The 14,232-nt window shown below is 42.3% G+C and overlaps 1 protein-coding gene across 1 annotated transcript in view; it reads right to left on the bottom strand.

The window, feature by feature from the left end:
- SNX3 (sorting nexin 3) overlaps positions 1-14,232 on the bottom strand; it is a 20,851-nt gene extending 6,619 nt beyond the window's left edge. Inside the window, exons 1-2 of the mRNA NM_001006408.2 lie at positions 13,920-14,232; positions 77-172 (exon numbers count right to left, since the gene is read on the bottom strand). Coding sequence (NP_001006408.1) covers positions 77-172; positions 13,920-14,081 — 258 coding nt within the window. The 5' untranslated portion in view covers positions 14,082-14,232. The remainder of the gene's footprint in view (positions 1-76; positions 173-13,919) is intronic.

Raw genomic sequence — 14,232 nt, 5'->3', positions numbered from 1 at the left:
AAGATACAGATAACATCTCATTGTCAGTTCTCCCTATATGTACATGAAGACTTAGTTCATCTTTAAGTTTACCCACCTTGCTTTCTCTTTCTAGTTCATTCCTTAGCCATTCAAAGTCACTGTATCTTCTTCTGACTGTAGATTCTTTCAATTTGAAGATAGGGAGATTGGTCTGGAAATGAAATACAGCCCAATTAGATGAGTATGAAGCTTCGATGCATAAAAGCAACAAAAATCATCTTAAAGGCTAGCGCTGCTTTAGCAACAACACAACAGTATTGAGAAACACTCCATACAGAAATGCCGATAAAGCTCTTTGTATGCTGTATGACTAAGCTATATCTCAAAGTGCTCAACTGTGGGCCTTTGATATGTACAGCATTCTGTTAACTGCCATTTTGTCATACTGCCTAGGAGTAGATTTGCTCATCACTTGCGACGTTTCTAAGGTTGCACAGGTATCTGCTAGCCTTACTTTCTCAAAAGCTAAATTCCCAGTGTCAATATATGTACACTGAAGAGAGGTAGTCAGAATAAAAAAAGCCTTCTTTATCCACTCAGGCTCTTCTTAATGTGCTCAAGGTAGAGTTTCAGGTGCCAGCATACTGAATTAGCCAAGTTTCCTATGCTTTTCTGATACCTGAGGCAACAAGGTCTCCAATATCTTTAAAAGCAAAGCAAGCAAGTCCTACAGTCTTCATCAGATCCATTCAGGACAGATGAAGCTGAAGATCTGTCAGCACAAGCTGTCTAGTTTGGATAGCTCTAGGGAAGCCTACAAGGTTGAGATGCAACACAACATTCAGTGTAGCAAAACCACCAGATCTCAAAGTTAAACCAAGCAGCACTTCATGAGGCAGAACTCCTAGACATGTCAGCTCTCAATAGTGATGTCCGTGAGAAACATCAAATGCAAGTCAGGCTATAATGCTGCACGCCACCTTGTATAATGTGTGTATATTAATCCTGTTCGCTCCTGGGATGCACATTTATCCCACTGTTATCAAAACTATACCTAAAGAGCAGACATGAGGAACACTCTGCTAATGACGTTCCCAGAAAGTTCCAAGATCTTAACAACATTTACACTTCAAATAGTGATGGCAAACTATCAGTGTTACATAAAAGCTCGTGTAGGAGTAACGATCTGCTATAAGCAAGACCAAGAGTCCATAAATGCCATGCATAACCAGCAGTAACAGTGAAGATTGCTGGCAGATGGCATATTCACCAACTTTGTCTCATACATCTAGAAAGGAAGCTATCATGGAGTACTCTGATTATACAAAGTTTTCTTCTGCTGGGAGAAGCACAGGAGTTACTCTTAGCTAGTAACTTAAAGTGGGATGGATCAAACATCCCACTCAGTTTTTGGTCCCAGTTTGAGTGGATATCTCTGAACAATGTCATTTGTAGGCTGTCACACTTAGCTATCAAGTGACATTTTTGGCTATTCATGGTAGGCTTAACTACCAAACTACTTTTTCACACTGGGCAGGCCTATGACTACAGGCCATTGTACTATGGCCTGTCAATAATAAGCCTTTGGCTGTGACAGTTCAAAAGTAATTGAGAAGTTAGTTGGGTACTTTCACATGATGCTATTCAATCCACAATTCACAGATGAAGTACAAAACAGTATTTGTTATGAAATCTCATATGGCTGAATGTTTAAAAGTATTTAGGATCTCATTCCCAAGCAACTATTGTTCATTGTACTGACAGCTAATAATAGTCCTAAGTGCAATTTTATCATGTCAGAAGTCAGGCTTTATAAACACTCACCCCAGTAAGAATACTCTACTCAAGAGTGAATGTATCCAGGTCTCCAAGGGTGCATGAAGGAGATTCCCAGAAGTGAAGCAGTGGATTATTTTTCTCCAATTTCAGATACTGGCTTTTTAACCAAGTTCAGCCTCACACATTACAACATCAACTCTTTGTTAGTGTCTTGGACAGAAAGTCCTTTATAATATTTAACATCTAGGCTCTTATCTGCAGAAAATATCCCATTCTCCTATCAAATTACTTACAATAAGGATTACAACTGAATAATAGCAGATAAACACAAGTTCCCAGGTCTTCAGGAACTCTTTTCAAGCTTATAGGCATGAAAAGATAGGTCTAAAAAAGTTAAATCTCTGAACAACATATCAGGCTTTAAGGTACAATGTGGGGATAGAAGGGCCAATTAAGCTCATTTTACCTCCTGCATTCCCTTCTCACCTTTTAACACGCTAGTCAAGCTAGCAGGTTGGAGAAAGGAACAGTTATAGGGCTCACTTTCCCTCCTAGTTGAATAAGCTTCCCCAGTTTTGATCATCACTGAAACGTTCGAAGGTATATGCTAAAACATTAGCATTATATGAAGCGGCTTACAAGCCACAACTTGAAACTACACGCTAAAGGAAAAAGTGCATCCACTGCTCTTCAATCAGAATATGATCTCAGAACTACTGAGATCATCTTCTAAATATCATGTTTCTTGAAGTCTAAACTGCAGCAATTCTCCTACCTCCAGAAATTTTACTGTTCTTCAGTTATGCAGCTGGTAGAAAGGATCCATGTAAAAAAGCAATTTGAGAGTTCTCTTCTGCACTGCTTAGCCTACTTACATCTTAAGCACCTATTTTTAACTCAGGGTATATTCACACCTGAAGTACCTTCCTTCCCCATTGCAGGATTGTTACCCTATTTGAGAAGACCACTTCTTCCTTCAGTAAGAAGGGGTTTCTGCATGCTTCCACCCACCATGGAGAGATGGTCTTAATTACATAAACCAGTCAGTTGCTGAAGCATAGGCAACCATTGAGCCAGAGTTTTGTAGAAGACAACTCTAAGAACATCAACAGAAATTTCAATTCCTAACAGAAGGTCAGCACCAGAGCCATACAGTGTATTACAAAGTTATGCTCAGCTTTACAGTTCTTTGTTTAGCCACCAATGAGCCAGTGGCTATTCAGAACATTGTATTAGCTCTGCTTGCCTGCTAGAATGGGGATGAGAATAACGTACAAAACTTCAAGTCAGGCTAATTTCATTTTTATAAACACCTCCTCAATTTTTTAGCCTGCTGATCTGCAGAGTCTGTCATGAAACTCATGACAGAGTTTGGCACAGCCTTTGGATCAAAGCTCATCATAGCTCATCCAGCATAGTTACTGTAACAATTGTTTCTTCCACAGCATAACTGTCTCACTTTTATCAGAAACATTTTTCACAATTTTCCAGTCTCTTTAGTAGCTTGGATGCAAGTTATTAATCTGATTGGGCGCCATCAAATACACTACACAAGCTAGTCACTTATCAGAACTGCAGATAAATCGTTACTCCATGACCAGTAGAATAAGCACTGTCAGAACTGCTGCCAAGTTAAACTACTTTGTTAAAAATCTAAAGATAACAACCAAATCTTAAGTCACTCTTGCATTCCTCCACTCAGATGCCAAGCGAGTTTCCACAATCAAGTCATCTGACTGGTGTTTAACAAACTGACAGCAGAAAGCTGCAGCTGCCTACTAATACATTTTAGGGCAAAATCTGCATGTGCAGAGAAACTGTTTCAGCTATCTTTATGAGATCCAAACTACAAAGTCTAATTCCAAGCTCAGGAGAGTCACTTCAGAAGCAAATGACAATTCTGAGACTGCAGCTTGGATGACCATGGAATAGTCTTCTAGTTGCTACTGTGGTTAATTCCCATAATATACCCAGTTAGAAGTTTTTAAAATGGTGTACAGATGCAACTGAAGAGACTTGCACATGCAGAGTGCAAGTAAATGAGTACAAGCCAACACTATGCTTCAACTTCATATGCAGCAGTACTGCAATGTAGCCATTCTGGTATAGAAGTTAATTTAAATCCAGGAAGACAACGGAGGTGCTTTAGCATTATCAACTACTCTACTGTATCTACTAAATTTACTAAATGATTTGAGGAGAGTAGTTGATAATAAATCCAGATTAAATTAACTCACCCAGTCAGTAAATAGCCTCACAAATAGCCAGACTCGTCCCTACGAATTTATTGTCAAGTATAAATTCAACTAAATAGCATTTGGGCTCCTTCAAAGAGCATACTGACACTCCACAAGACTGACTCAGCACATCACCACAGCCCAGCCCACTTCTATGACTGCTGGAACTCCACAACTATAGTTAACAAGGGCAGCTTGAGGCAGATTTGATTCATTTTCTCATATGCCAATATTGCACTGATCAGCAGCATGGCATTGCTCATGTCTCCTGCTCTTAAACTGAGAATAAAGCCACACTGTTGCCATAGCACCTACTTTGATGCTGTCTTTTCAAGTAGGTTGTGGTAGCCTTGATACTACTCTATTTCCATTAAAATAGAATGAAAGAAAGCACTCAGCTCACTTGTGATAGAAGTTTGCGGCCTTGACTCTCAGAAGCTAAATTCAAGCTTCTTACCATCTCACCATACTAACTGCAATCTTTGTCAAGAAGCTACACTGCCAGCTACGTTTACAGGCAGCCAATGGCAGCTCCAGGGTATTACAGCAAGTAGCATTCAGGGTGGAGAAAAAGTATTACAGTTTTCTTAATGTGAGAGCCTACCATTCTTTATTACAAAACAACAGCCCCAGCAGCCCACCATTATTGCAGACACCTTGTCAGTGGTTTGTTTCCTTCCAGACTGGACATAAGCAGCAACCTGTCCACTTCCTACAATTATAAAAAGCAAGTATAAAAGCAAGCAGGCTCTAAACATCAGGTCACCACAGGTTTAAACTTTTTGCTGTGTACTTGACCAAATGCAAGCCTCTTTCCCTGCAGCAGAAGTGAATATATTAAGACTTATTTTCATAGATGCTTTCTAAAAAAAAATCAGTCATCTGATCAAAGCCAAATTCTACAACTTTCCTTTACGTCCACTTGGCATCCAGGCCTACTGTAGGTATCTTACACACCAAAAAGTTAGTAAAACACTGAAACAAATCTGACAATATCTATAAGCCTGGATTTAAAAACAATGCTGACTATATCAATCTCTGCAGATCTTCCCATTCTACAGTACTGAGACACAAAGCTGTAATAGTCTCCATCTTGAAGACTAAAGCAGTAGGATTCTAATAGTGAAGTAACCACGAACATTATCAGTCTCAACCACAGATAAAAGTTAACTTTTGACAACTGTCTTCATCCCAGAGCTGCTCTATGATAATTAGCATACATGTCTTTGAAGTTTTATTTGTTTGGGTTTTTTTTTGCCAAACAAGTTGTCATTACCTAGCAAAGTTCACCAATATCCTCAGCAACTAAACTAGGCTGTCAAGGTTAACAGGCTCAAAGCAGGATAAACCTTAAGGTTAGACTAGAAAACACAGATGGCTTCATGATGCTTCATGTTGTATCCCCAGCAGCCAAGACTAAAAACGGGCTCATTTTAAAGAGAACACATTCAGGCAAAGAATTAGTAAATCTAGGTACCAGAATCATTGAATCACCAAGGTTGGAAAAAGACCTCCAAGATCATCCAGTCCAACCATCCACCTATCACAAATATTTCCCACTAAAACCATGCCCTTCAGTACAACATCTAAATGTGTCTTGAACGCCTCCAGGGACGGTGACTCCATCACCTCCCTGGGCAGCTCGTTCCAGTGCCCAACTGCTCTTTCAGAGAAGTTTTTGCTGACATTCAACCTGAATCTCCCCTCTGTGGCCTTAATGTCTTTCTTTTAGTGAGAGGCTCAAAACTGGGCACAGTACTCAGCGTGTGGCCTCAGAGCTGATTACAGAAGGATTATTACTTCCCTACTCCTGCTGGCAACACTATTTCTGACATAAGCCAGGATGCCATTGGCATTCTTGCCCACAGGGACACACTGCTGGCTCATGTTTAGCCAGGCACTGACCAACACCCCCAGGTCCATTTCTTCCACAGTCTTCCAGCCACTCTGCCCAAAGCCTGCAGCATTGCCTGTGGTTGTTGTGACCAAAGTGCAGGACCCAGCACTTGGTCTTGTTGAACCTCATATCATTGGCCTCAGCCAAGCTATCCAGCCTGTCCAGATCACTCTAAAGGACCTTCGTACCCCCAGGTAGATTAAGACTTCTTTCCAACCTGGTGTCACCTGAAAACTTAATAAGGGTGCACTCAATGCACTCATCCAGGTCATTAATGAAGGTATTGAAAAGCTTAGGCTCCAATACTGACCACTGGGTAATACCACTTGTGTCTGGCTGCCAGCTGGATTTAACCCCATCCACCACCACTCTCTGAGCCTGGCCATCCAGCCAATTCTTTACTCAAATTGTGTACCCACCTAAGCCATGGGCTGCCAGCTTCTCCAGTAGAATACTATGGGAAACATGTCAAAGGCTTTGCTGAAGTCTAGACAGACTACTTCAACAGCCTTTCCCTCATCCACCAGGCAGGTCAACTGACATAAAAGGAGATCAGGTTGGTCAAGCAAGCTGGGACTGATCCCCCAGCTGTCCCACACATGCCACATGATTGCACTCAAGATGATCTGCTTCATAACCTTTCCTGGTATCAAGGTCAGGCTGATAGGCCTGTAGTTCCCCAGATCCTCCTTATGACCCTTCTTGTAGGTGGGAGTCATGCCAACAAGGCTTGAATCCTCTGGGACCTCTCCGGCTGATGAGGAACACTGACAGATGATGGAAAGCAGCCTGAATCTTGGGGGTTTATCCTGTTCCCCATCCCAGACTTCCAGGTCAGGGGGTAGAGTACCGTGAAGATAATTGGTCTGACTTCTATAGATATAAAGGAGTTGAGAATCCCAGCCTTTTTCTTATCCTCAGTGGTCATGTTCACCATATCCAGTAAAGTACAGTCTCCTTAGCCCTTCCCTTATTGTTAATTTATTTGTAAAAAAGTTTTTTATTCTCTTTTACCCCAATATCCAAGTTGAGTTCAAGCTGGGCTTTCTAATTTTCTCCCCGTATGTCCTAACAACCTCTTTGTACTCTTCCTGAGTTGCCTGTCCCTTCTTCCACACGAGGTATATTCTCTTTCTCCTGGAGCCTCAGGAAAAGCTTCCTGTTAATCCATGCCAGCCTTCTTCCACACTGGCTCATCTTGTCACACTGGGGATAGCCTGCTCCTGCACCTGTAAGACTTCTTGAGGAATGACCAGCCTTCAGGGCTGAATCCCAAGGGACCTTACCAGCATCTCCAACAGTTCAAAGTCCACCTTCCATAAGTTCAAGGTAACAGTTTTGTTGCCCCCCTCCTGACTTAACCAAGAAGAGGGCTTCTCCATCCTCACATCAAAAAGTTGCAACAGTAACCTAACATGGCCTTGTACTTACTGAAACGGTCTTCAGTAGAGCAATTGCAATACCAAGGGGGAAAAAAAAAATACAACACATTTCCTTTACAGTTCAAAGCCACAATTTATACTGTGCTATTTATTTCACCAGATGAAAAACAGAAGACCACTTACTGTTCTGAAGTTGACTTTTTTTTTTTTTGCAAGCCAGCTAAAAATAAAGATGCATAAAAAAAAACTCTGGCATCACATGCCTACCTGGATCACAGCCATCTGTCCTACAAAGATTAGACACTGTTCTGTTTGATTTGGTCTGTTCAGCACTGTATTAGAGTGCACTCAATACATGACAATCAAGGCCTGCATTGTATGAGCAGAAAGAAAAAGTGTCTAAGTCACTAGTTAAACTAATATACTAATAAGTGCTATTCAAAGACTTGGTTATTTTATTTACACAGTAACAGACATCAACATCAAGCTAGTCCAGTACCTTTGGACTAGGTCCCTGAGTTTAGTTTAAATTAAAAAATCAGCTGCTCAGAGCAAATGCATGGAATAGATCTGTAAATCCACTTTTCTTGCTTCAGAATTTTGTTGAAAACATGCCCATTCTTGGTCTCCTTAGTATTCTGGGGATTTCTTAGTTTTTCAGCTAATGCTCTGAATCATCGATCAAGAGAACTGTTAATGTTTGTAAATGCGTAGTACCTGGGCTACAGAACAAAGTTACCTGAATCGCTGCATTTTTATTCTTTGAAGTCTAAAAACGTTCACAATTAGTATCAGTATCTAGAACAGTATATTGAAAGAGTAATTAGCTAGCATTAAAGAAGTCTTGCAATGCGATACAAAATTTGCAGTGGCATGGAGAATTCATGCTGACTATGCATCCCTAAACATATCCACACTGAGTCAGTGTTTAGTCATTACCCCACCACAAGCTTCACAGGCCATAAAGCTGAATGACACTAAAGTGAATTATGAGTACCAACAGACTCTCTTCTTCCCTTGGCAGGAGAGGTCTACAACTTTAACCCCCGCTGAACTCAAGGACTGGAAATTTGCTATGGCTCAGGTACAAAACACATCAAAAACACATTTGCCAGCTCAAGAGTACCATATATGAGACACATGCTTTCTGTTCATTAATCATTCTGAATTGATTTGATAATGCAACTACTCAACTCAGACTACTACCAGTACTCTGGAATACAAATATAGTATCCCAATGAACAAAAAACCCCACATAGGTTTAAGACGACAAAAAAAATTTCAAAAGAAACTGAAGTATAGCAGTACTTTGATTTACTTCCCCAATCCTTTGAGACCAATACTATTCTTAACACCACATGCACTTCACAGCCTGTATTCATTTCCTTCCCCACATTTGGTCTACAAAGTCAAGTGTGTATGACATTCTGACAGTAAAGCTATGGAAACTACAACAGATAAAAAGAGCACAATAACTCTATTTGATAGAGAATATTCTCAGCTACAAAACATGATGTCAACAATCACCATTATCTATGTATTTTCACAAGCAATGTACAAAGCCTGCATCCCACTCCCAAAATCTGCAGTAGTGGATGTGATCCACTGTTTCACAGCTGGATATAATGGCATCATTGCTAGGAAAATTTCTCTACACAGTCCATCTGTCATCAGCCTGAACACATGGAAGTCAGAAGACACCAAATCTGGACTATACAGTGGGTGCGGTGGGTCAGTCCAGCCAAAAGACAGTGCACATCACTTCATCCAATGAGGGCGGTGTCTTCAACCAGTTATTTGGTCAGACAATTTGCACACTGTCACTCTAAGAGCTGCTGTCTCGACTCCAGCTCATAGTGGTAATACCATATCTTGTTTCTCACAATGTTGCACTCCAGGGAACTGTCACCTTTGGCTTTGTATTGGTTCAGTAGATCCTGGCAAACCTGCAGCGTGTTCTTTCTCTTACCGTGTGAGCATTTGTGGGACCCACCTGGCACAAACTTTTTGATATTCCAACATCACCACCATCACTTCCAACACACTGAAGCCAGTATTCAGCTCCTTACACAGTTCCCTGATTGTAATCTGCTGATTCACACAAATGTGCTGATCAAGACTCGTCGTTTTATGGTGCAACAGCTGTGCATGGTCATGTTGGAATATGGCTTGTCTTTCACACTGCTGCCATCACTGTTGAAAAGTACCACTCACCCCCTCACTGTGCTCACATTCACTGTTTGGTCTCCATCAATGTTCAGTAAGTGTCAATGAATGTCAAGGGCACCAGTTTTTCTGCACAGAGGAACTCAATGACACACCTTTGCTTCATAAATGCTTCCACATCAGACACCATTGTCAAATTGCCCCTCTGCTGCCACACACCAACAAAATTTAGCAGAACACTGACAGGAATGTTCAACCTCTATTGCCATACCCTCAACATCCACCTTTGATATCGTGGGCCAACACAATAAAATGGAAGGCATAACCTTTGGAGCAGCCATCGTATTTCGACAGGCCCACAGATGCCTTTGTGCAAAATATATAGAAAAGGTGACCACTGCCTTATGGAGAATTAGTTCCAGTTAAGTAATGCATGTCATTCCAGTCAAGTAATGCATATCTGGGAGCAAAGCAGCCACATGTTATTTTTCTACAAGGAATTGTGTTAATATATTTGGAAAAAATATGCATTAAGTCCCTGTGTATTTGTATACTTTGTTGTCCTCACCTCCTGTGGCACTGCTTTCATCACGGAAGTGTGATTCTGAAGTGTAAACAATTGCCGAGATCAAAGTCAGCTTGTAAAGCTTAAATCTTGTCTCCTTAAAGGATTTAGCTACTGAGGTTGCTGTACAGAACCCACTTGAGCATGGATGCTCCTGCTGACCCACTTACCAGGAATACCACTGCTCCCAATTGCAGTATAAGTCAGGTAATACCCGGAACTGGATTAGACTGAAGATATGCTCTAAGGGGGTAATACGTCATTTGTTCTAGATTTGTTTCATGGAACTCAGAAAAAGTTCTAGCTTACAGTCCATAAGTAGTAACTTATGCTTTGGTGAAGCATGCTGACATGTATAAGCCTGAAAAGGTACAATAAACAAAAAAAATATGTCTAGGGATAGCTTTTGCCCTCTGAGAGAAGGTGCTCTTCCCCACAAATAGGATTCAATTGAAAAGCCAGTAAAGACTCCTGAGAAACTGCACATGGCATGCAAGTATATTTCCACTTAGAACTTAACTGTTAAATCACATTTCTCCTTAAGGGGCAAGGGCAATAAACTAGCTTGCTGTTTGGCTTAACAGGCAATCTTGTTGCTTTTATCAGTTTTAATCATTGCACAAGGGCTAAGTCATCTAGACTCCTTTAGATGACTAATTTACCAAGTTGTACTTACCTAGAAAACATATTTGGAGCTTCATGCCCTAACCACATTATTCTCCTTTTTAGCTTACCCTAAGCCTGCACACAAAGGATACCTCAGAATAGTATAAACTCACTGCCTAATGCTGCTGCTGACAGAAAGCAAATTCTCAAGTACCCTGTCAAGAACATTACCCACTCAAATTTGCTATTTTAGTAATGCACTTAAGTGACAAGATGGTGTTTTCCATCATTTACCAATACTTAACAAGATATCTGATTTTATTGTCATGATGCTGCTCCAGTAGTGTAGTTCCATATTGCCACATTGTGTGCCTTACTGGTTGCTGCAGTGAAAAGCTTTCCATCATCACCTAATCCAGTTCGCTGAGAAAAGAATGTCACTTAATGCAAGCACAGGGTCAAGACGACAATACTTTGGCCAATTCCACCCAGCAGCTTTTACTGAAAGCTTTCAATATCTATGTGAGCATCTCTTTAAATGCTAAGAAAACAAAAACCCTACACGTAACTGATCACTTGTCAAGCTGCTGCTTTGGAACCACTACATAAAACTTGCACTTGCAGTACACACAGGAAAGTTTAACTGCCTGTCCACATAACACATTTACCACAACAGTAACCTGCACAGAGAGGTAAGCTACAAAAAGCTATTCAAAAAGCTTTTCCAGTAGTATATTGCTAAGCAGCGTAAGCACATTTGGGTTCCCTGTTCAGCTTTTCAAGCCTGATATCCACCAGAAGCTGAAGACTACAGTGAAATGAGAAAACATGAAGTCGATCCACGTGCTGCCTTCCAAACAGCAGATATGCTTCAGCTGCAATTCTAGCAGAAAGCTTTCCAATACAGGTGATGGCAAAAATCTGCAATGCTTCACGTAAGTACCTTTAGCAAACATTAATTATCAGACATCAGTTCAAAAGTTCACTAGCAAGCTCAGTCTTCCTAAAAGTTACAGTTTGAGATCCAGACAAAGCAATAAAGATAGAATTGCCCTCAAACCAGGTTTGAAGGCACCATATAACAATGACACAAGACTAATTGCTTCTACACAAAAGTGGCTCTCAGCATCTTCTGTGACAATGTTTCTGCCTTTGCATGATATCTGCACATGATAAAGCTGTCCAATAGCTTCTACCAGAATTTTCTAGGTGTTTAGTCATTCATTTCTGCACCACTTCACATGTTAGTGTTGGTGACAGTCTAAAACAAAGCCTTCCCGATACAACACAGGTAAGTCAATTCATCTTCTCAGGTTTGTTCTGCTGACACAACTAGCACCGCTGGGGGAAGCTAGGAACATCAGCTACTATTTTCTGTGACCACAACTAGATGCCAAACCACAGAGACTAGTTAGTGGCCCCTGTCTGTAATGCTCAACAAGCAGACTATAGTACAAGATCTACCTTTTAGAAATGCAATACTGGAGTAATTCAAGTTCAAACTACTTTCATGCTGAAATTTTCATATTAGCAATATAGTTTGTGTCCATCTGAGAAAAAAAATTGATGGACACAAGTTTAGACAGCAAACATCATTCTGCATGACTTGCAGTACCTGCTCTGTAGCTCTTCAGCATACAGAAGCATAAAACTCACCTTTACAGTCCATGATACCTATCAGGATACACATCAAGGACACAATGTGTACAATAACACACAACTGGAAAGGGAATAATCACTAATCACGTACTACAAGAGATAGTTTTGTATGCATACGCATGCAGATGCATACAAGGGAGGTGAAGGAAGAAGTGTTTACACAGTAACTGGATTAGTAGGAAAAACAGAAGGTCACTGTATCATTACAGAGGACATTTGTTAAGGTCACTTCTAGCTCATCGCTACAACAGCAATTCAGGATATTCCACCCTAAATAGGCTACTTTAACCCATCTGCAACCCAGAAACCTGGCCTTCTGTTTTCCTTTAACCTGAAGGAGTTCAGTTGGATTTTTATTTTTTAATCCCAGGCAACTCCATGTAATTCTCAAGGACATACCAAGGCTATGACTGTTCTTTTGCATTATATTCTGCTTTCTGCTAAGAGAGTGGCTGAGCTCCTGATAATGACAGCATAACGTAACATAAGGCAGCTAGTTCCAATTTGTCCTCACACAGAGGCCAAACTTAAGCTACAGTTCCATTTCAGCTTATTCTTCCTGCCATACAGGTGAATCCTGAAGTTTTATAATACCTACTAGAGCACGACAATTTAGCAGCACTAAAATTAAAGCAGCATCCTCTCTAGTAGCTTTAGATCTCAGTTGATTTTGCATTCCTAAGCAAAATTACGCTAGGCTGAAAACACAGACCTTTAGTACCTGAAGATACAGGGTTTTAGTTTCATCTGAAGACTTTTAATGGCCAAGAAGGCAGATGTCAGCTTAAGCCTCCTATGCCAAGAAGGCACGTACACTTCGTGGTAATCACTAAAAGCAGAACTTATACTGCAGAGCCTGAGTGCACGTGCAAGAGATCAGTGAGGTCTCTACTGCAGGCAGTTGTTATTGAGCAGCTTCAATGACAACAGCTACAGGACTCAATCACAAACTACAGAGAAAGGTCAAATTGCAGGAGGCTGTCTTTCCCAACCCAACTTATTCCCAGCAGTATAGACTGCAAGAGCATCCCGCCTCAGGTCCCTGCTAGCCACAGGCAATGAGTGTCCTGCATATACTGTGTTTTTCCATCCACTCCTCCAACATCCTGTTTACAAAAACAAACATCAGGAATGGGGAGCACAGAAGTAACTGCACACAGCTTTTCCTCCCTTCTCTCATATACTCAAGGAGAAAGGTAGATTTAACCTAGCCTGCCTACTAGGCTTGTTTACACACTCTCTATAGCATGTTGAGAGCACTGGAATCCTGAACGTGAACTCCTTTCTCCAGGTAGACCCACCCACATTACACCCCCTCAGCTGATAGCTCACCCTCTTCTGGTGACATTACAAGTCACACAATAGCACGTCCTAGAGCAGTATTTCAGCCCAGCAGCAGCGCACCTCGCAACGCTCGTTCCCGGTTATCTCGAGAGGGCCGTGCTGCGGGAGCAGCCGCCGCTTTATCAGCCCCCAGTCCAGCGGCGGGGCCTCCCGTCCCGCCGAGGGAGGAGCCCACCGCCCCTGGGCCCTCGGCCCGGGCCCCGGCGGCCGCCACCAGCCCGGCCGAGCCCAGAAAGCAGCCTCGGGCCGCAGGGCGTCCCGCTTCGGCCTCACGCTGCCGTGCGAGGCGCCAGGGCCCCGGGAGGGCCGGGCTGCGCCCTCACCTTGACGCGGATCTCGTAGGTGGTGAAGCGGCCGCGGCCCACTCCCACGGTCTGCGGGTTGCCCACGTCGATCTCTAGGAAGTTGCTGGGAGGCCCGTAGGCGTCGTTCAGGTTCTGCGGCTTGCTGATCAGCCGCCGGGTGTCCGCGATCGTCTCAGCCATAGCGGAGCGGACGCCTTCCTCCCTCCCCCTCCGATGACCGGCAGGACGCGACCAAGCTCCCTAACGCGGCCGCCCTCCGCCGCCCGCCCTCTTATCGCCCCGCGGCCAGCTGACTGCCCGGCAACGCGCGCCCACGCCGCCGCCAGCGGAT

This window comes from Gallus gallus, chromosome 3 (genome assembly GCF_016699485.2).
Source record: "Gallus gallus isolate bGalGal1 chromosome 3, bGalGal1.mat.broiler.GRCg7b, whole genome shotgun sequence".
Taxonomy (NCBI): Eukaryota; Metazoa; Chordata; class Aves; order Galliformes; family Phasianidae; genus Gallus; species Gallus gallus.
Note: the sequence above shows the minus strand (reverse complement) of the source record. Positions and strands in the feature narration are given on the sequence as shown.